Source organism: Strigops habroptila, chromosome 4, assembly GCF_004027225.2.
Source record: "Strigops habroptila isolate Jane chromosome 4, bStrHab1.2.pri, whole genome shotgun sequence".
NCBI lineage: Eukaryota > Metazoa > Chordata > Aves > Psittaciformes > Psittacidae > Strigops > Strigops habroptila.
The window spans coordinates 56,293,593-56,315,596 of NC_046358.1; the positions used below are offsets into that span (position 1 = coordinate 56,293,593).

General features: G+C 43.8%; 1 protein-coding gene and 1 long non-coding RNA gene across 8 annotated transcripts in view; one reads left to right on the plus strand and one right to left on the minus strand.

The window, feature by feature from the left end:
- Positions 1-11,143, plus strand: part of SWAP70 (switching B cell complex subunit SWAP70) — a 51,545-nt gene extending 40,402 nt beyond the window's left edge. For all 5 annotated transcript variants that reach the window (XM_030482926.1, XM_030482925.1, XM_030482927.1 and 2 more), the window contains 5 exons: positions 3,792-3,899; positions 5,456-5,622; positions 6,405-6,603; positions 8,215-8,311; positions 9,033-11,143. In XM_030482926.1, the coding sequence (XP_030338786.1) occupies positions 3,792-3,899; positions 5,456-5,622; positions 6,405-6,603; positions 8,215-8,311; positions 9,033-9,142 (681 nt within the window). In that variant the 3' untranslated portion in view covers positions 9,143-11,143. The remainder of the gene's footprint in view (positions 1-3,791; positions 3,900-5,455; positions 5,623-6,404; positions 6,604-8,214; positions 8,312-9,032) is intronic.
- LOC115606636 lies at positions 554-19,034 on the minus strand. Of its 3 annotated transcripts, none has more exons than XR_003990950.1 (7): positions 18,955-19,034; positions 13,221-13,303; positions 13,002-13,097; positions 12,071-12,216; positions 9,595-9,792; positions 8,935-9,111; positions 554-5,068 (listed from the first exon to the last, which is right to left on the minus strand). It is a non-coding gene; the product is annotated as an uncharacterized LOC115606636 (long non-coding RNA). The 3 variants fall into 3 exon arrangements; XR_003990951.1 differs by lacking the exon at positions 18,955-19,034 and having other exon boundaries at positions 554-3,469; positions 4,924-5,068; positions 13,221-14,217; XR_003990949.1 differs by lacking the exon at positions 18,955-19,034 and having other exon boundaries at positions 13,221-14,216.
- Between the last annotated feature and the right edge of the window lie 2,970 nt (positions 19,035-22,004).

The window sequence follows — 22,004 nt, forward strand, 5'->3', positions numbered from 1 at the left end:
TGGGAGTGGGAGCTGCTGACCTTCAAACTTTAACCTCACTCTCTATGGTTGAGCTGGGCTTCTTGAAGTAGAATCAGGCACCTATTTCCTGTTCAGGTGTTCATTGAGTGAATGTCTCCAGAGGAGGTGAGCTTGTGTCAGCATCAGCGCCGTAAGCATGTAGATCTGCTGGCTGAGCTGCAGTAAAGCCTTCAACATCAACCGCAGCAGGTGCTAAGCACTGTTAGCAGGCTCAGAGTAAATCATGTGGCCCAGCCCTGTCCCCTGTGCTTATGAGCGTGTTGTGAAGCTAGTGTAGAAGCAAGCCCTGGCTGTGTGGCTGGTGTCTTGGGACTAGAGAATCTAGTGTTTTCAGTTACTTGTGGGGGTTTTGTTTTTCTTTTTTGTGTCACAAGTCTGCCAAACTTGGGGCTTTACATTAAGATTTTCTTAAGATAGTTTTCCAAAGTTACGTTATGCAAATTGTATGTGCGGGGAACTGTTCTTTTCACACAGAAGTTGTTTCCAGAGATAGAAATTTAATTTACAAAGATTCCAAAGGTGCAAAGCGATATTGTGAATATGTATAGGTGTAATTTTATTAGAGTAGTTTGTAAGAGATTTACAGAGCTGAGACACATAGTAGCCATTTATAAACTGTTTAAATGTATGTTCCTTGTAAGTGCTGGATTGACTTCTGAAAGCCTGAGAATTGGACTAGAAATCTCTGAGTATTAGCAGTAGACTTGCTGAATGCGTTATTTTCCTTGTAGACGGCGTTTTAGTGAAACAACTGGCAGGAGACACCAAGGTGCCTTTGCTGTCCCTGCACACTCTTAACAGTAGATGGAACATGCTTATGGATCTTTGTAGTTTGGAACTTATATCTGCAATAGTTCTCCACAGAGACTTGATTAGTATCCAGATATACTTTCTAGCTTTTCTGTTTAAAGGCTTGCAGGAAGAGTTACTATGGCTTTCATTGCCATGATACCTCTTAATGAGGAGTGGGCCTTGGAAGTAGCCTAGATCACCATCAAATGCCTCCCTTGCCACTGCTACCTAACGTTTCGGCTGCTGAGTCCCTGCTGCTAGAGCAAGCCAGGTCTTTGTTCTGTGCTTAGCCTAAAAAGCATTTCATTCACTGCCTTCCTGAATTGATTTGGGTTTTTTGCATTCCCATTTAGGACAAGTCTGCATCATTGCCCAAGTTTTTAATAAATAAAACCCACTCTAATTTTAGCCCTGAATTAGAAGAAACTTTAATAATCTTTGCAGTGGGGGGAAGCTGTAAATATTGTGAGAACATGTTAGAGCTGGTGAGTCTAGAAAGCAAATAAAGTAATCCAAAATGTATCTTTTAAAAAGTCTTCTCATTAAGACACAATTTGTGGTGAAGAGAAATTTGGCTTTTTAGTTAATTTTGCACTGACACCACTGATGTGGGTATTATTCTGTTTGCCTTAAATAGAGTCTGACAGTGGAAAAACATTTTTAAATTTAATTTGATCACCTATATTCTGCCATGTGTTTAATATTCAGAATGCAAAATATGCTTTAAAGGGTAACCTGTGTTACCTGCAAGTTGCTGATAAGTAATAATACACTTGTTAACAGAAATCATAGGGCTGGATTTCTGTGTTGAGTTTATTTTATGGAGAAAAGGGAGGGGAGAGAACGTGAGAGCAACACCAAATGAGCAAGGGGATGTTGGCGGGCTCCAGGGAGTTTTGTAGAAATCACAGTGGATAAACTGAAGAGAGTTGCGGCAAGAAGCATCTTTTGAAGTGGGCTGTATTAAAATGATTTCTCAAGGGAAGTGGCTTAGTCTCTGACATGAACTACTGCACTTTGACTAAGTGAAAGTTAGTGCGGGGGGGTACTGTGTTGGAGGAACTTAGTGTTTGACTAGTTAGAAAAGTGTTCTTCAAGGAAAAGGCTTTGTGAATGGTTCAGGAAACTGAATTGTTCTGGAAAGCCTACAGTTAGATTTGCCTCCTGATGGAGTGAGCCACTTTATGCAGCATCTGCCAAAGTGCACTCTGAGACTGGTTTGTATTTTGATAGCTCCTGCACTAAAAAATTTCAGAAGAATAAGAGCCTTTATCTACAATAGATTTTTTTCCGTATTTTTAAAATGGAATTTTGAGCTACACATATTGAACAGACTGAAAGGTAAGTTTTTATTACCAAGGGAGCATGCACAAGACTTGTGCACCCTTTCTGTTTCAGTTTGGGGGTCCTCCATGGGCTACAGAGACTCTGTGTTTGCTAACTAACCCCTGCTGGAATCGTGTTCCTGTGGATTCCCCCTTTCCACCCACCCCAACATTCGGGACTTTCCCCTAGACTGCAGAGTCGTCATGAGTAACCTTACCTGACAGGAACTGATGTCCTCTGACATGAAGTAAGCAGGAAGTTGCTGATGGAGCAGACAAGCAGTGTATTTTCTTGCTGAGCTCTGGCAGAAGCCTAGCACCCACCCTTGCCTGTTGCTCTGCACGTTCGCCCTCTCAGCTCAGTATTGGCAATGTTTGTTTAATTTCAAAGTAGGGAAGGAAACCAAAAGAAAATTTCACTTAAGTAGGCGTCTTGGATCTGACTACAATTACATGCTTTTAAATGTTCTGGCAGAGGAGCAATTCTACTTCTGAAAGGTTGGCATCATTTAAGCCTTTCAAAGGAGAGCAATTCTGTACTATCTTCTACAGCTTAAAAACAGAAACTAGGAGCCTTCCCCTCTATTATTTCTCATTTTTCTCTGCACTTAAAGGAATGAAAGTTTCAGCTTGGCAGTTTTAATCATGTAGGCATCTCATTAGTTCATCTAGGTTGTGTGCAGGAAGATGGTTTAAATGCAGTACCTTCCAAAAATACTAAAGATGTTGGGTGTCCTGCTCTTACTGAAGGTCTGTGGAAACAAATTCACCAGCCTGACATATTACAAAAGAAGAATGCTTGCTTTCTGTTTCCTCTGAAGCATCAGATAAGTTTCTTAGAAAAACTATGTGAAAGAATTATTGTGTTTTCAGTATTGCTAAAGTGTTGGCTGGTATTTGTATATTTCTGACTTTCCTTGCATTCTAAAAATTCATTCCATCAAAATCCTGATGAAATATAAAACTGTAACAACTATCTTTATTTGTAAAATCAAGACGCAAAAAAAGTTAAATAACTTGCAAGGAGGTGTGAAGGTACCTCCTTGTTAGCTGTTCCCAGGCCTTGGCTAATTTTCCCCCTAATTGCAAGTGATGATCATCAACTAGGATTTTATTTTCCTTACATGGCAATTTAGGGGATGTCAAAGGGATGTGATTCACAATAGCACAATCACTTCTTACAGTCAAAGCTTATGGCACTTCTGCTTTCCCATGGCAATTTAGTGCTTCTCACTTCTGTTTCTGTATGAACTGTGCACGCTGGCATGTTTTCGCTATTGGAACTCCTGTGCAGTCCTGCTGCCTGGGATGTGGGTTTCCATAGTAGTTTTCTATCCCGTATGAGGTAGAGAAGGAAATAATAGTGGTTTCTGTTGGTTGGGCAAAAAACTTGGAGGAATTCTGATAATTTCATTGGTAAATTTAAAATTTGTCTTGCAAATAACAAGATTAAAAAGCACATTTAGAGATTGAGAATAGCCTCAGACATTAAAAATACCCCAAACACTAGTGCCTTAATGCTTTTGAAGGTTTCTTCCATTTCTGTTAAAACCAAAAATTGTTAATTAATATTCTGTTCCCTCCAAACGGTTTAGTTTTGACAAGTTGTTGTTCCCCTCTCTTTTCTCCCCACCCCCTGCCCTTCTTTTCCAGCAACTAGAAGCAGCAGCTGCTCGTGCTGCTGAGGAAGAGAAGAAAAGACTTCAGACTCAAGTTGAATTACAAGATCGCTTCAGTTTGGAGCTGGAGAGAGAAAAAATGGTGAGTAGTGCACGTGGTGTTTTGCTGTGACTACACATAGTGAGCAATGTGCTCAGCACTGACTTCACTCACAGGCAGGCACTGAAAGGATGCCACAGATTTTGCAGGAGGCTGGAGACTGCAACCTGTGTTGTATTTATTAGAGATAACACAGAGATGTAGTGAATTCAAACACTGGAACACCTTGCCTACAGCTTGTATAGCATTAAAAGCTTAAATATTATTGGAAAATTGGGAAAAAAAATGACTGTGAAAGATAAATCCAGACTGAAGTTATTCTTGCCATTTTCAGAGATGGAGAACCTGCAGCCAGTACATTCTATATGAATATGCAAAATGGACACAGGCATGATCAAAATGCATTTTAGGAATTTTATGACTTGAATGTATTCCTAAAACTATTGCTTTTTTATACTGTGTATATACCTTTATGCGCACACACAAACATAAAAAAATGAAAGAAATATTGTAGGTTTACAATGCTGTTACTATAATCCACACAGAGAATTTTCAAAGGAACTAATTTTCAATCCTCAAGGGCTTTGTCAGGTGTAACAGGCGTTTCTATTAGCCAGAGAAAAAAGTCGAAATAGTCAAGTTGATGTGCTGGAATGTCTCGGAACACAAAGGCACCTAGTGCCCCTTTAGAGGCTGAGTGTGAATTCCTGAATACGATCACTTTCTGGGTCAATGGGATTTTAGTAAGGGGAGGGAAAACAGAGTGCAGACCAGTAGGCAGGACACGCCCTCGCACCTCACTTGACAGCAAGCGTTCCTTGCTGACTTCAGGAGCTGTGCTTACCTTCTGTGAAGTACATGTTACATATTGCTAGATGCTGAGGTTTTGGTGCTTTAGCCTGACTCAGTTCAAAGCCAGCTGCTTGCTTTTGTCCCTAGCATGATGGGCTGAGTGGGGCAGGACAGCTCTGGCTTCCTGCTCTAGTTGGTGAAAGGGGAGTAACGAGGATCAGAGACTGGGTGGTTGTGGATATGCAGCATCCTCTCACCTTCCTCTACCCCTTACCTTTGTTTTTTTGTTATAGTTGCTCATCTCTTAGCAAAACCAGTCTTCTTAGCCGATTTCCAACCCTTAATCCATCTTGTGCTGACATGGTGCCATCATCCATGTCTAAGTGTGTGAAATACGCTGCTGCCAAGGGAGGACCTGCCTGAGGAAAGGAGTGGAAACAGTGCAATTAAACCAGCCTGACCTTTGTGTGTGGGCACTCTACAAGCTTTCTCTTCCTTTGGTTTAGTGTGTATCTGTAAACTAAGTGACAAGATCAAACTGACTGAAGTTAGGTTTAAACCCCTGTAAAAAACCTGTGCTGCATGAAGTAGGGCAATATTAGTAACCTGTACTATTATTTACGTTTTAAAATACTCTTAGTTACACATCTACAAACCTAGACCCAGTGTTACCAGTTCTGCTCTGCAGGCAGCAGGAAAAGGGTTGTCTCCGAAAACATCATCTGAGGGAAACCTGGCTATTCCTTCAAAAACTGGAAACGTGAGTTGAATGGTAGCTCATCTGTGTCCCCAATTTATGCTGCTAGGTAAGACAAAAAATGGAAGAGCAGGTTGCTCAGAAATCATCTGAACTGGAACAGTATTTACAGAGAGTACGTGAACTGGAAGAAATGTATAAACAGCTACAGGGAGCTTTGGAGGATGAGAAACAGGCACGTCAGGATGAAGAGACTGTAAGGAAACTTCAAGCCAGGTATGGTTTTGACTTAGTAGAAATTTATTTCAATTCCCCACTCACTCCTGCAATAATAGGTAACTGTGCCATACTAGTGAAGCGTGCTTGCATCTTGGATACACTGCTGGAGTGGGGGGACTGGCTTGCAGTCTAAACACAGGATAGATTTTTTTTTTTTCCTTAAGCTGTGAAGGCTGAAGCTGCTATTTATGACTTTTTAATGTGTTTGATTAGCCCTGAGCGGAGGGAGTGCTCAGCAATTTCAGAAAAGCAGGCACACTTTTATTTTTCCATCAGGTGTTGTGCATGTCAGCACTTGAAAAACTGAGATCACTCTGTACAGACTTTTCAATTGCGTATTTTATAAATCAGTAACTATAAATAGGACCTTCTGCTGTATTTTATCACAGGTTTAAATTGTAATTGAGAAAGGGTTAAGTCTCCTGTTACTTATATGGGCTTTGTTCAGTGTGGTTTGTTTCATCATATATTCAGGCCTCCTAAGACAATTAAGATAACTAACTTATGCATGCTTGTTTCTTCTGTGGTTTTCAGTATTGTGTATTTGCATTATTGACTAAATTTTCTGAATAGCCCTTTGTAGCAGTCAGACTGCTTGCACTGCTGGCATGATTTTCAGCTTTACATTGAAGACAAGCCAACAAGCAGTAACTTTTTTCCTGCTTCCCAAGGGGGAGGGGTGGGGAATAGAAAATACTTATCTTGGCTCCCTATGTGTATGCTACATAATGGATACAACTTACTTTAAAGTGTGGTTAACACTGCAATCCCCATTGTAGATTACTGGAAGAGGAGTCAGCAAAGAGAGCTGAACTGGAAAAATGGCACTTGCAGCAGCAACAGACCATTCAGATGACAGAAGCAGAGAAACAAGAGCTAGAAAACCAGAGAATGATAAAGGAACAGGCTCTTCAAGTTGCTATGCAGCAGCTGAAACAACTTGAACTGGAAAGGAAGGAGGCCCTTGAGCAATATGAGGTGAGCTGTTCTGTTCATCAACCTCTCATACTTAGCTGGGTTTTCAGTAACTTCACTGAATTTGAAGTTCATCAGTATGATTGTGTGATTTATGGTGATTTGTGATGATTTTATGATTATGATTTAAGGATTAATGTGGCACAAAAATTATAACAACAGGTAGGATAGTTACGTGTTGGGTTTTTTTGGCCTAGACCAGTAGTTACATTTGAGGAAGAGGACATGTTTCGGACACACCCCACCTCCTATATTCTTTTGTCCCAATTTGCATGCAAGCCAGCTCAGTCATACCGTGAAATACTCTGTAGACTATTTGTCTTCTAGTACAGACTAACTTATGGAGTTCTGTTGCTGTCATAACTAAATGCCTTATGCTTTTTAATTATTCTTACAGTGTTTTGATGATGTCATAGGGCAATTCTGGCTTTTACAGATGAAAAACCAATGTGCTACTGTAGGCCCTTGCTCCTCAAATAGGTATTCAAGCACTGAACTCATGTCAAGGATAGCTAGGAATTAGCTCAGATTCTCAGTATGTAGCAGTGCCTTGTGGTCTAAATAGCAGGTCTGTTCCCTGCTCTGCTGTTTCTGGTGAAGGCCAGTAGCTGTATTCAGGGAAGAAATAAGAGTCAGACTCCATTATGGAGTGTGAAGTGCTGCATAGTTTCTAGGGCAGGGGAGGTGTTGATCCTGTGTGTATTTAGGTCAGGAAACAAAACATGACTGGATTTCTGTTTAACTAGGGAGTGTGTTTATGCTGTCTCCATGCCACTGGGGCCAGCTCTGTGCAGGACAAGGTAGTGAGCTGTGTCGACTGGCACAGAATACAAATGCTGCAGTGACTGCAAGCAAGGGCCCAGGTGCGGGAGTTCTGGCTACTTTACAACTTACTGTGTTGGTGTTACATCTAACACCATCCTCAGATTGCTTTTGGCTAACAAATGTTTGACTTTTTTTTAGGTGACATCTCAGGCTTTTTTTATATGAAACATCATTTACTACTCCAAAGGAGTTGCTGACAATAGACATAAAACCCCCCCCAAAACACCACAACCAAAAAAACCCCAAACAAAAAAAAATCCACAAAACAAATGATGCAGTAAGTCACTGTGATTGTTGACTCATTATTTTAGAAATGATTAAACACTGCGGCCTTCTCTTTGGAATTCACCAAAAGACTAGTTTAGACTGAAGAATACCTTTCTTGCTTGGGTGTAACTGCAGCTGTCCTTTCCTAGCTTACGTTTTGTGATTTCTAATAGTTGAGATATAGCCAGTAGCTGGTCTTAGTTTGGAACAAAAAGTGCATCTTTCTGTTTGAGAACTACAGTTTATGCCTTCAATCTTCATGAGGACTAGCCCTACTTATACAGCTACAGAATCTTGTAAAAACCAGTTACTTTGGGATTTTGGTTTGACAATTTACTTTTATTCAGCCAGCAACAACTAAATTACCTAGGATAGTTAGAAGTGAAGTTCTTCTGTCTACTCTAAATGGAGTGCTGGCTAAATTAGCCTGGTTCTGTGTTTAGATTTTAAAGGATGTTTTTTCTTTCTATATAAACAGAGTAAAGCTGTTTTCATTTTCAAATGGGCTGTGTCTTATTTCAGGAGGTTAAGAAGAAGTTGGAAATGGCAGCTAATAACACCAAGAGCTGGAAAGATAAAGTAGCTCATCATGAAGGATTAATTCGACTAATAGAGCCAGGTAAGCTCTTAACATAAAAGTTACCAAAAGTATGTATTCATTCTGTCTCATATACTTAGACCACCTAGTGATTTAGTGAAGTCTGTCTTTCCCTGTAGCTTACTGGTTTCATTGCAGGCTGTAGATACCACATTTGTGAGAACTGCTGATGGTAACTTCCAAGTCTTTACTGGCTCTACTATAACATTATTACTAGTATTAATAGTAGTAGTTACTAGTAGTAATACTATTATTAATTTATTTATTTTAAATAAAGCAAGGATCAACCTGAACATTACATTGTTTGGGTGTTCAATGCAGTTAGCATAAATGCTAATTGCCAAAAACGTCAAGTAAAAGTAGCTAAAATACTTGATTTTGGGGAAAAGCTTAATTAATAGTGTGCCAGCCCAGAGGAAAGTGGCTGTGTAATGCAGTGCTGGAGAGATCACTTTCTTTCAAGGACATTTCTAAAGGTAAAAAGAAAAGGGGTTTACTAAGATAGAACTATGGGGGGAGTTGGGAGATAAGGATGCAAAAGATTGCAGCAGTTGACAACTTCTCACACTAAGCACCTACTCAGTTAGGCAGCTCCTCAGGTCACCTTTGAGAGGGTTTCCAGTCAGAGAAGAGACAGCCCTTACCAAATCATCCTGTAACGACACTGCCTGTCCCAGGAGCGGTGGGTGAGCGATGTCCCATTTAGAAACGCCTGTTTCAAGTATTGCACTCTGTCTTCCAGGCTCCAAGAATCCTCACTTGATCACAAACTGGGGCCCGGCTGCCTTCACTGAAGCTGAACTCGAGCAAAGACAAAAGAGCTGGAAAGGGAAAAAAGCCACTTCTGAGTAACGACTTTAGCTGACGGATTGTTCATGAATAGAAGCCCGCCTTCCTCCGTTCTGCTTTGCACAGAGCAGCTTCTCGCTTACAAAGATCTTAGCTTGCTCAGCAGGTTGGGCCTTTCCACAAAGGAAATACTGTTTACCACATAGGAGTGTCTACTCAGAGCTCAGTAATTACACTATGTGGTGTCTGACAGTAGTTGCTGTTTTCCCTCATGTTTCCAGAAATTCTGTTCTTTTATACAAAACTTTTCAAGTTTTTTATTTAAATGTAGCTTGTGACAGAGTTGTTTCTATACTAGCCTGTAACGATCTGACAGTACCTAACTGATCAAGCAGCATCACTTCATTCCAAAAAGTGAGGGAAGCAATTGTTTCATTGCTTCAGTGAGTATAAACCCAGGATAAATCAGCCCTGGAGGTTCTGTCCATCTCAGAGAGAGCATTACTTTTCATTACCTTTCCTTCCATTGAGTCTCCTTTTGGTTTCGCCCTGTCCAGCTGTTGCTCTTTGCATGGTGCTGAGTGCTCAGACACATTCTTCCCTAGTGAGGGTAGACTGGCTTCACTGGGTACCTGCTGGCTGGTCAGATTGCGTGTCCCATTTTCAGGAATCCAAACAAAAGAACTGGAAGTAGGCAGGTACAAAATGCTGCTCTAAAACATTTCGAAAAAATAGTCATAGGAGATGATTGTTCTTGTACTGTTTCATACTTGAGAAGTGCTAAAAAACCTTTGAGAGTTCTTATCATACTCTAAAAGATGCATTTTAAAATTACAGATTTCTGGAGCTCATTATGGAAGATGATAGCGCATGCAGGCCAAATGTCAGCTGCATCAAGGCGATGTTTGTGCAAGAAATTCAATCATAACACACCACTCATTCAGATGCACCCCTTTTGTCTGACTCTTAAATTGGGAGAAAATAAAAAAAATCAAGAGGAAAACTTAAATTTGACATTTTAGTTTTAGATAAAAATGATAAATGTGTAGCAAAACTGCTTTAGAAAAATACTAATTCCCATTAGTAAAATAATTTCAGCATTTCCAGTAACAACACTTCCCAAAGAGCCGCTTGCTCTGCCTCAGAATTCTCTCCAGGGACCAAGCCAGTTATTTCGGTCTCTGCAGAGAAAAGGAACAAGCCTGTGATTTTGCTTTGTAGATCTCCCACACCAAACACGAAGCCAGTCTATTGTTAAGTAAAATAGCATTGTACAGACATTTTGAGAACTAAGTCCCCCTCCTGAAGAGCAGGTGTCCCTTGGCATAGCCTGTTCATCAGCTTTGACCTTTGTATGCACACCAAACATGGGCATCCATCTCTTAGCATCTGCTTTTTAGTTCAGCTAAATGTTAAATTATTTTTAGTAAATAAGAAGCAAATGTTTCATATGTATAACCAGTGTATTTGTGTACAGCACTGTGATACTTGGATCTCAGAAGGGCAGAAGCTGTACAGAAGTGATCTTCAGCTTTGGAAGTCAACAGCATTTTATTTGCCTATTAACTAAGACTCACTCAAATACTGAATCTTCTCAGACATTTATTCTCTGGTTGTATTTTTATACTAATTGAAATCTTAAATATTTCCATAAATGGAGCGCTGATTAGAATGGCAGGAAAATCCAGGCCAGGATCTTCCTATTTGTATTTACTGTACAGGAAAACAGGAGTTCCTTAAGCTTGCTAATAAGGCATTTTTTTAAATTGGTCATGTTTACAGAAGAAATGTGTGGGGAAAAAACCCAACCCAACAACCCAACCTATCATAGAAATACTAATGTATACATTGTTAAACTTTGCTAAAGGAGATAGAACAGTGTTTATAACTGCCGGACATTTTTTATCTGGAGAGCAGAAGGTATATTGGGGCTAAACTTTAATTTTTCTAACAGTCTTTACTTTGGACAAATGTTTTTTAAGAACACCAAATGATGCATGTTTTCATATTTTTTACTGTTCTTTAGAACTGGCTGTTTAATAAAGTAATATAAAAAGTCATTAACATTTCTGAATTGATGTCTTTTTTTGTGTTTGCTTCTTTTGGGTTACTGGAGTTTAAAATCCAGTAACTGCGGTATGGAAGTATTACTTTGATGGAAAAAATATACTCTTAATGGTCTGATCAATGGGATTTGGATTAAAGCCATAATAATAGGCAGCAGTCACAGATAATACCAACACTACTGCTCTTAGATGTTGATACTCAGTACACCTTGATACAAAACAATGATGCTCAGCTATTGCAGATTGAGCATTGCTCAGTAACACCACTCAAAGGGTGCAGTTTGGCTGTCTTTTGAAACACAAAGCGCACCTGATGGGAAGTGGGTCTACACTAAGAGAGTGCTACACTGGGACAAGGGCAGATCTGTTGTGCCAGCGAGCTAATGGGGAAACACGGCTGCAGCGTGAGGGGACCCTGGCACACACAGACATGTGCCTCTGCAGGCACAACAGCCCTTCATTAAAATATCATCATCTGTGTACCTCTGTGTGGAGTTATTTCTTAGTCACTACTAGAAGAGGAAATGAGAAAGTCTTGTTTTAGCTTTGTTGTCTGTGCTTGCTCTGACACATTCAGAAAGCTTTGTGTGAGGTAAAAGTATGGGAAGAGGTTACTTAAAAATTAACCTATAGCATTTTGAGCAAAAATACTACTTCAGAATAAGCCCATTAAAGCCTCACTAAACACAGCATTCAAAGAGAGAGGTGAGCTGTGAGTCAGCGTCACCACACCTCATGAAGCAGTGCAGCATGGAAAACTGCACCCCTGGTGCCATGTGATTTCCTGTGAAGCCAAGGGTCACAGCACTCTTATTCCAAGAAACCAGTCAGACTGCTTGCTAGTGGTGAGGATATGTCAACGACATATGCTGCTCTGCACAACTCTTTTCCATCCAAGGAACTGTGCAAAGTCCTACTACCTTACCTATGCAGCCAGCTCAGCTATGCAGAGGCCAGCAGAGAGCTGCGTCTGCTGTTCTTGATCCCCAAGGAGATGCACTGGCAGGCTCAGCCCACCGGGTTTGTCCACCAGATGAGCCAGGCTGATGGGCTGCTGCTGGGGGAACAGGCCTGCAAACCAATAGCACAGTACCATGTCTGGGTTTTTTAGTCCTAAACCAGGATTTTTTTCCACCATGACCATTTTATGGAGCTGATTTATGAGACTTGCATACTTTTATTCACACATGCCTGAACTGTAACAGGCCTGCTTCCAGCAACGCATATTATGTCTTGTTAACTGTCTGCATGAACAGCCACAAAAGCAAAGCTTGTATAGGAAAGCAGCAGTGTGTCAAGTACAACATATGTATCCCAGGGTGGGGGGGAACTGGACACCTAACCCCCACAAGCAGCAGCTGCTGGGTCACACAGGCCACCAGGAACAGTGGCCGCACCATCCACTTCAGTAAAAGTGACCTCAAAATAACTGCTCTGATTTTTATCTTTAATACGTGAAGTAATCAAGCACACAATTTTTGAGGAAACTGGTGCATGGCTAGGAAAGGGGATATCCATACTTCTGGCTGCTTCAGGAAGACAGGTAATTATTTGTTCATAAGGCAAAGGGCACAGAAAAGAGGAATTAGAAGTGAATTAGAAGAATTAGCTGTCATCTCTAACAGAATGGAACTCCCGCAACACAAGCAAGATTTTAGTCGCCCCACTCATCAGTTAGGGACTTCCATTCGCCTGCACGATGCTGCCTATTTGATAACGATGTGACTCTCTTCACACACACACACATCTCTTTTTCGTCCCGATGCCGCGCCCCCGCCCGGCTGTACCCGCTGCGGCCGGTGGCCGGGGGGTGGCAGTGGCCGGAGCAAGAGCCGGGCCTTGGGGCTGCCTCATACCTGGGCTCCAGCTGCCATCTGGTGGTGGCTCAGCCCCGCAGCGCCGCAGCTTCCCTCGTTAACAGGGTTTCCTCACCCTGTGAGTGTGTCCTGACACTGTGAAAAACACCCGTCAGCTTCATTCCCCTCCACCAACTGCAGCACCCGTTTACGCGAGAGAGAGAGAAGTACAATGACGTACAAAGGCTGGAAAAATGTGACGTGAATCAGGTCAATTACCTCACTGCCGTTGTTGTAGCACATTGTTGTCCTTGAGTTCATGAGCCAATTTGGTTCTGTTATCCCATAGATGTTCTGTGAGCCTAGGAAAAAGGATTTTACAATACAAGTGTTACCACTGGCCTGGGATAAAGTTATGCCCAGAGGCTTGAAGCCAATTCGGGCATATTTTCCGACCCTGCTCTCGCTGCACAGAAAGAAATGTGTACGGTTGGATGCATCACCCAGCAAACTCTCAGCTGCAGCACAAAGCTTGGGCTGCCATACAGCTTTCCTAATGGGAGTAAAACAGGGCAAGAAAAAAAAACGTGTAAGGAAGGTTACTTAGCTGAAAACAGTGCCTTCCCAGGTGCCTTGTGTATCCTTCGCTCCCAATCCTGTTCTTCCTCGTTCTTCTGAATGGTGCTCATTGACTTGCAGGATAAAAAGCCCCAAGGCTGAGAGAAGGATGTGCAATGTGCCAGCTCCCACGTACGCCACTTTATGGAGCAGGACCCAAACTCATCCCTTCAAGTCACAAAAGGGGGAGGTGAGACATGGTGGGGGTGGGGAGAGTCCAGCCTGTGGTTTGGAACACCTTGGTGCTCCCCACCTGGCAGGGTGAGCAACCATACAGACAGCATGTCCTGAGGACTCCTCTTCCTGCTCATGTGGCCATGAGCTCCAAAATAAAACACAAACAGAAAGTTTGGGACTTTGCATGAATTTAGAGACTATCGTGACTTTCATGCATTGAATCTCGCTGTGAACTTCAACTACTTGGAAATACCAGGGAAGTGAAAGTGCAGAAAAGCACTGTTTTATGAAGTGGCTTTCTGGCTATGTCAAAAGCACACTTCCTTCAAAAGATGGAAATGCCCGTGGTTGTTTTAACACTTCAGATGAAAAAAGATATGGAAAAAGGTCACCGATTCTCTCCTCTAAAAGAAATTAAAACTGGAACAGTATGATGCAAAACAAAAGATAAAAACATCCTGAAAAGTCTTGAGAGGGAGATTTAATGAGGTAGTTTTTAACACCTACAATCACAGACCCAGAAAGACCACTTGACAGGAGCCCCTTTCCCTGCTTCTTTCTGGTATTTTAGCCTAATTGTCAGGGGTAGCATATAAGGATATGAGCAGCTGGTCAGGGAAAAGCCCATGACAGACTGGGCAGAATGCTTATAGAAAGGAAAAAAATAACAGTACAAACCCCTGAACAGTTGCACTCACTTTTCCCCATTGGCCATTGTTTTAAACTCCTTAATAAATAAAAAAAAGCACACCCCCCTTCCCCCCTTTCTACCTTAGTCAGTGTGACCATTGCTCACATTGCTCTTCTGCCTATCAAATGAGCTTGATCTAGCACCAGCTTTATACACTGTTACTAATACAATTACTAATTAATAGAGCTACTTGCCATGGCTACAGCACACAAACAGCTTTTATAGGATCTAGTCTAATAATATTTTTGTGCAAACGCTCAGATAACCTGATGTTATTCCTGTTGCTGCCTGTTTCCCCAGCACACAGCAGTGATTTGCTCAGGCAATGCAGATTTCACCATGGGGAACCTACCTGGGTGTTTGTGGGGATGCTTGCGCGTGATTCGCACAGGCCTGTGAATGCACCCATGTCCTTTCACTCAACTTGGTCAGCAAGTGTAATTTGAACACATATACTAACGTGTATACTACTTGGATAGGATTAAAAACTCTATCACTGACACAAGATAGTTCCAAAAGCAGCCTGGGCTTCCTTGGTGTTGACGTGCATTAGCTGTTTCAATGCCTACCAGAGAATGGGGGTTTCTCTTTCCACTCTGACAAAGCTTGTGCTGCTCAGCCCCAACACAGCGTGTGAGTGCTGGGGAAGCCCAGATCCTCTGTGGCACTGGTTCCGCAGTCCTGACTAAAAAAGAAAAAAAAACCAACCAAACAGACAAGCAGCAACACTTAAAAAAATATTTAAGGTCAGGCGCTGCTTAAACACCTTTAGAAAGTGCCTCTCAAGGCATAGCTGGGAATGAGATTTTGCATTTGGAGCAGTCTGAGGTTGTGTTTTCCCGACCATTTCCTTTGCCAGTGATGCATTGGGCCATTTTACTCTTTCCAAGCCATGAAGTAAATTACCACATCTGCCTGTGAGGAAGGAGCATGCCCCATTTCACAGCCAGGCTTTCCCCACTACAGAAAGATTGTGCTGGCCCTGGGCTGCTTTTTCCCAGACAGAAGGTGGGAAATGATGGGGAGGTACAGCCTACTCACACATAGCTCCCCCCAAAAAAAGCTGAGTGGCGCTGCTCTCTGTGGGAATGGAGGTGGCATCTTTGGCGTTTTCTGTTTTGCTTTAGTGTGGCCACTGCCTGCCTGTGAGGGCTGCATGATGCCCAAGGGGGTCGCTGCTGGCCCATGAAGCATCTTGAGGAGATAGTTGGCCAGAAACAACCATCACCCCAAGCCTGGTCTCGCAGCACAGCTGTACGTGGCCCTGCTGGCAAAAGAAACTTGTCTACCTGTGCTCTCGCATGCTCCCTTCACTGTCACCATTACAGATCACAAGAGTCAAACCCACAACTGCTCTCAGGCCACTCCCAGCCAGCAAATCCTGCCCGCTGGCAGGAGAAAATCCAGAGCATATATTCCTTGAAATCATATTTCCAAGGGATGGGCAGCCAAGGGCTGGGCACAGGCGTGGGGTGCGGTACGAGAACCAGCTTGGCAGAACAGCTCACCAAAGGAGCAGGGAAAAGGAAAACCACACCGGGTGCCAAACGCTCTTCCCGGGCTGGGCCTCTCCCCGCTATTCCTGCCGTCTCTGCAGAGCAGGGCCCGGTGCTGCACAGCTTCTTAGACAGCTCTGCCTCTGCCTCCCCTGCCCACCCTGTTCGGACCAGTCACTGCTACTGGTGTCCCAGCCACTCAGCTGATGGTGTGCCAGTTTGCAGGCATTTACCACCCAGCAGACCAGGCGTGCTCTGCTGCTGCGCCGCAGACTGGCGCAGCTGTTTTAGCAGGAAGCTCCTGTGCGGAGCCCACAGCACCTCCAGCAGAGTGGTGCTGCACGACCAGTCGCTGCTCTTCCAGTTTTCCGTTCTTTTCTCATTTCTATCTTGCCCCTCCTGATGAGCCCCGACTCCCTGCGTGCCGAAGCCGGGCGAGAAGGCTGACACGATTTTTCCAAAGCCCCCGGCTAGTTCTGGGACCCGCAACAAAGGACTCCGCCAGCTCCTGCCCCGGCAGGCCGGCCAGGCAGCAGCAGCTGCTCCCCCAGAGACGGGGAGAACAATAAGAAATACCAGATCTGCCGCAGGAATGCGGGAGATACCGTGGCGGGGGGCCCTGGTGAGTCTGGGCAGGATTTGCTCACGGCTTGGACGTAGACCAGAGGTTGCCACTTCAACCGCCCTGTCGTCGGGCCGGGGTGACTTGGGGGATGCTTCGTGTGTCCCTGCCCCGCCGTGGCCCCCGCCGGGCGCCGGACGGCAGATGGCAGCCGGACACCGCCGCACGGCCCTCAGGCAGCTCACCGGAGCAAAGCGCCCGGGCGGCAGGCGTGTAATTAATCACATCTGCGGATCCTGTTTTGAAAGGCAGATTCACACAGATGAGGCACTGCCCGGGGTTTTTACAGCTGAGCTGGTAGCATGCTTGGAGCTGCGTCACTTGTGTACGTGCAGCAGCACACTGCTACTGCAGAAGGAAAAACCCACTCATCCTTTGCAAGGAAGGCACACGTAACACCCAACCAAACCCTTTTCTTGGGGTTTGGGTGACTTATCTTGCCAAAGTGAAAAGAGCGAGGACCAAGGAGATTACAAACGATAAGGCTGTCAGCATATCCAGTCATCACAGCTTGGTGGGCTTCCACCTGGCTGCAAAGGCTGAGCAGCAGTGATGCATCCCATCCCCTCCTCTGCTCTGGGCATACTGGTTGCCCTGATTTATTCAGGTGACTGAAACCAGGGCCCGCACCCACAGCTGCAAAGGCCTGACGCTGATTTGGGAGTCATATGGTTACTCTGTTGGGTAACATTTTCCCTCAACAACTTATGAACTTTAATCCAATTTTGAAATGTAGGGAAGGCTAAGTGGGATTACATTAGCTCAACTACTCATGTCATAAACTCTTGAGAAGTGGGATTGGAGGTTTTTTCCTCTAGAAACCTTTTGCTGGCCTACAAAATCCTTGTTTTCATCTTAGCTTAGACACCAAAAGGGGGAGTTTTCAACTTCCAAAAATAAATCAAAGACACCATGATGCCTGCAAGGTATTTGTTTCTCCATAGGAACGTGAACGTGATGGTTTAGTTCAAGAGAGACTAAACTAACTCTCACATTTTCTACATTCCTCCTTTTCCTGATATATCAAGATCGACAGGTTCGAACTGTTGTTTTAATGAAAACCTACTACTCCTGAGAGGGTTTCCTGTTCTAGAAAGATGATATTTCAGAGCTACAAAATTCCAAACCATTTGACTTGCTATCACCTTTGTCAGGTCCCTCAACCTCCTTATGCCTCAGTTGCTCATTGATGAAATGTGAGTGATATTTACCCATTAAAAAAGCAAACATCTGCAAAACACTCAGCTGTCCCTAAAAAGAGTGTTTTTTAAGCAATACAATGATAAACTGAAATCTGTGTCCACAAGGTGCAAATCAGAGATCGCTGCATGAGGCCTTGAAAAGGGCCAGGTGTACCAGGGCAACCCCTGCATGACCAGAGCGCTCTGGCACCACTCCCTACCAGCCCCTCACAGAATCACCTTTAGCTCCTCCACCTTTAGGCCTGATCCCTGGTAGCCAGAAAACCTCCTGTGAGCTCTTGGGTGACAACCACAAATTGAAGCAGCCTTTAGCTCTCTAATTAACTGGAGCTAAACCACCACATAGCTACCCACAAAGTGCCAGGAAAATTAAGCCAGTAGTCATGAAGTCACACTGTGCTCCAGCCAAGCCCTCCTTCTTCATCTCTAATTCAGGATGCTGAATCAATCCTAGGTAGGTTTTCCCCTCCCTTGTGTATCTAGAGACACAGAAAGATCCTGGGTTAAATCTAAACATGACTGACCTGGACACTGCATCTCTGGACAATTTTCTGAGCTTAAGCTCTGCAACTCTGAGCAACAAGTTTTGCAGGTAGGTGCAAATCACTTTTTGAAGACTTGACTATTTGTGATAAACCTGCATGTACAACAGGACTCCCTGAACATGTTTTTAATCTTGGAAACTGATCTTCAGCTCCCAATTTTGTTAATTCTGCAATCCAAAATGTTTTCTCACTTTTTTTTCTTGTCTGCTAACAGCGATTAGGATTTTCCAACTGTTTTAACAATTTAGAAGCTCTAATACGTAAAAACACTTTCTTATATTACAAAAGTTTCTCTGAATTGTAAAATGCATTACAAAGGGGAGGGAGCCAGTCCCTCACACACTGCTTGAGCTGCTCTCCTGGCAGAAAATGACCACTGGCAACTTGCAAGGCATGGAACAAGACTTGTTACCCAGATCCTGGAAACACAGTCAAAGCTGCCTTCGCTGGGCAGATCAGCACCGATTTCTCAGCGCTAGTCCCTGGACGTACAGGTCTGCTGACGTCAGGGCTGTCGCTGTTATTGCAGGGCTCACAGCCCTTAAAACATTTTATCTGCAAGTCCTAGTCCAGCCCACTGCACAGAAAAGCTCTTCAGACACTTCTGATAGGGACGGCTGAGACATGAGAATGTCGAGTGCTCTTGACGCCTTCCCACTCACCTGCTCCAACTGAGTAGCTGGATGTTTTAGGGATCTCTGAAATATGCACTTTAAGAAGCCAGCTGCTCTCCTGCTTGACTTGGAAATTCTCCTGGAACATTGCTGTTTTCCTGTCTGAACTCCTCTTCTAAAGCCAGGTTTTCTTCCTATGAAAAAAAGACAAGACAGCAAAGTTCAGGAAAGCACTTACCAGATACGCAAAAGCTCACAGGTGCAACACAAAGGAATGCAAAATGCTCAGGATTATACGCCTACTAGGAAAATGGGAAAGCCACCAATGATTTTCAAAGCTAGACTCTCACTTTTCTTCTTGGCTATTGTTTTGGGGAGACTTTAGGCTTCCTTTTATCAGGGTATGGTTCCTGATAATTTCTAACAGAAAGAACACTGCTTTTATCCTTTTGCATTTCAGGCAGGTGAAGCATTTCAGATACTGCTCGCTGAGTCCTGCTCAAGGGCAGGAGTAATTATTTTTTTGGGGGGTGAGGAGAGGCTGAGACATGCCAGTTTGCTGGAAGTGGAAGTGCTGGAGAAGAGCCAGCAGCCATGGGGAACCAGCCCTGCATGGTGTCTGCTGGTGGTGGGATGTCCTATCACTGCCCCAGAGAGCTGCCAGTAAGCTGCTTCACCTTCTGGTGCAGCGGTGCAAAGCTGCATGTGGGCTCATTTTCTGTTTTCCCTTGTTCTGCAATGCAGACATCCCCCAGGGTCCCAGAGTCACAGGATGAAAAACTCATCCTTCCTTTTGGCCCGGATCCTGAACAGACATGTGCACACTCTTAGCATGTGAGTAGCAACACTGATCTCTGTGGAGCAATCCACATGCTTGAGCCCCTGCACATTTGGGAGCAGGGGAGAGAAAGACACTTGGTTCTTTGGTCGCCTGTTTTACATACCACTGGTGGAGATCCCAGCCAAGAGAGATCTGTGCAGCAGCATGGCGCTAAACTATATAGCTATTTTTATTTCCATCACTTGTGGCCTTGCTGAGACCTGCTACGAATTATCTGGGATATTACACCCCAGACGAGTCGAAACAACAGGTCTTGCTGCAGACTGTCTGTGTTTAGTGGGATGATTTAGTTACTGCTTTCCCCCACCCCGTCTTCTTCCTTATTCCCATTAGTGACACGCTGGCTGCAGAGAAAAGTTATTCATGCTCTAGAAATGTAATATTTACTCAAAACAATTTTTATTTGGCTTGGCTTTTTCCCAGTGCCATAAAGTGATAGCCAACCCCAAGTGCTTACATAGACAACATGTGCATCTGAGTCATATTTATGATCCCAGTTATAAAAAGCACACAATCTTGTTGTTTGGTGCAATAGCATGGGACCGAAGGCATCAGCACGTCTTGAGCATAGCCTGTCTCTGGAATCTGCAGAAATTTGCCATGCTCCAAATTTAGAACTTGTGGGTGGAAGCTCAGGCAGGAGCCAACTTTTTATACCATTACATCACAGGAATTGAGGGCTTCGTGCCAAAGGATCCAAGGAAATTAATAAAGTGCAGAGGCTGTCCAGCTGTTTGAATTTAAAGTCATGGTAGAGAGGTAATTATTAATAAAAGTGGATTTATTCAGAACATAGTAATCTCATTGCTTAAATTGAACATATCCCCTCTCTTTACTACAGCTTACTATGCTGTTGGAACTTGTAAAGATAATAGCAGGGAATTAACATCTGTAAGAGATAGACCCAGTGAAGCTGAGATCGTTCTCAATAGAGGACACGCTTCAGTGATAACTTTCCAGCTAAGTAACTCTCAGCAAGCGCACGCGTTTGCCAGTGGCATCACCGCTCCCCTGGCTAGAGGAGGTGGCTGGAACGTGGCGTGCATTTTTCCAGCTAAAACACACAAGATCTCAAATGGACAGCGATCAAAGCTGTATCCAGCTAATTTGAAGAGCAGTTCAATTTGTTTGACCTCCCTGAGCTGGGGCAGCCAGCATAAGCTCAAATGTCACAGCCTCCTGGGAGCTGATGGTAAAGCATTGGGGCCTGTTACCAAGAGGCACGGGGTGACCCAGCCAACCTTCCAGCCTGTTTGGGAGGCCCTGTGCATGCCCACAGCCCCGACAGTGAAGGACCCTGTGTGCAGAGTGTGGCTGTGGCCTGGGTAAGGGCAGTACCGATGCTGGGATAAGGCTGTTACCTGTACGTGTTAACAGTTATGCCCTGACAGATTATGGAGTCCAGATCTGCTAGATGCTGCTTTCTGCACCTCAAAGTCACAGCACACATGAGAGGCACCTTGCTAGCTCTAAGTATGAGCCTGCAGCCCCCAGCAGGGCAGATTCCACAAAATAAAAACCTGGGTCTGAAACACACGAAGGGGCCATGGGGTCTAGGTGCTGAGACTGTATGCCAAGGGCTGAACACAGACTTGCCATAAAACATATAGCTGGAGAACACGGCAGTGTCTTTGGAAAAGGGGGTTTCCTGATGCTTAAACCACAGAAACGTTGGTATGCAGCTTCACAGGTTTACAGCTTATACTCCAGTCAAGGGTATGCAAAAAGCTATGAATAATTAAAAATTTAGCTCTGGGTTCTCTAGGAAGTTCCCAATTTCCATTTTACAGATAAACAAACTGAGGTGAGAAGCAACTAAAAGCTATTCACTGGAGCAATACTGTCAGCAAACCAAAGATTAGAATTCCTAAAGAGACGCTCCTGCATCCACAGATATCACGTCATGCTTGTACATGTATTTCTTGCAGCAGCACATACCAAACAGCCTTACACACCAATGCGTCACCAGGACCAGCAAAGCAAAGACCGGGACCTACAGTTCCCAATATTCCCAGTTTTGGTCTAGGCACCCACACACATACAGCATCCCTTTCTCCAGGGAGAGCAGATAAAAAAAAAAACGAAACCAAACCCAAAAAACACGACTGCATGTCCACACGGTGACAATTTCCACAATAAGAAGATGACAGTTACTGGCAGGGAAAAGTAAGGGATAAATAGCAGAAATCAAGTCTTCATTTCTTAAGCATGGTGTTTTCACCTGCAACACAGGACTGTCTGTGCAGGGGGTGTTACA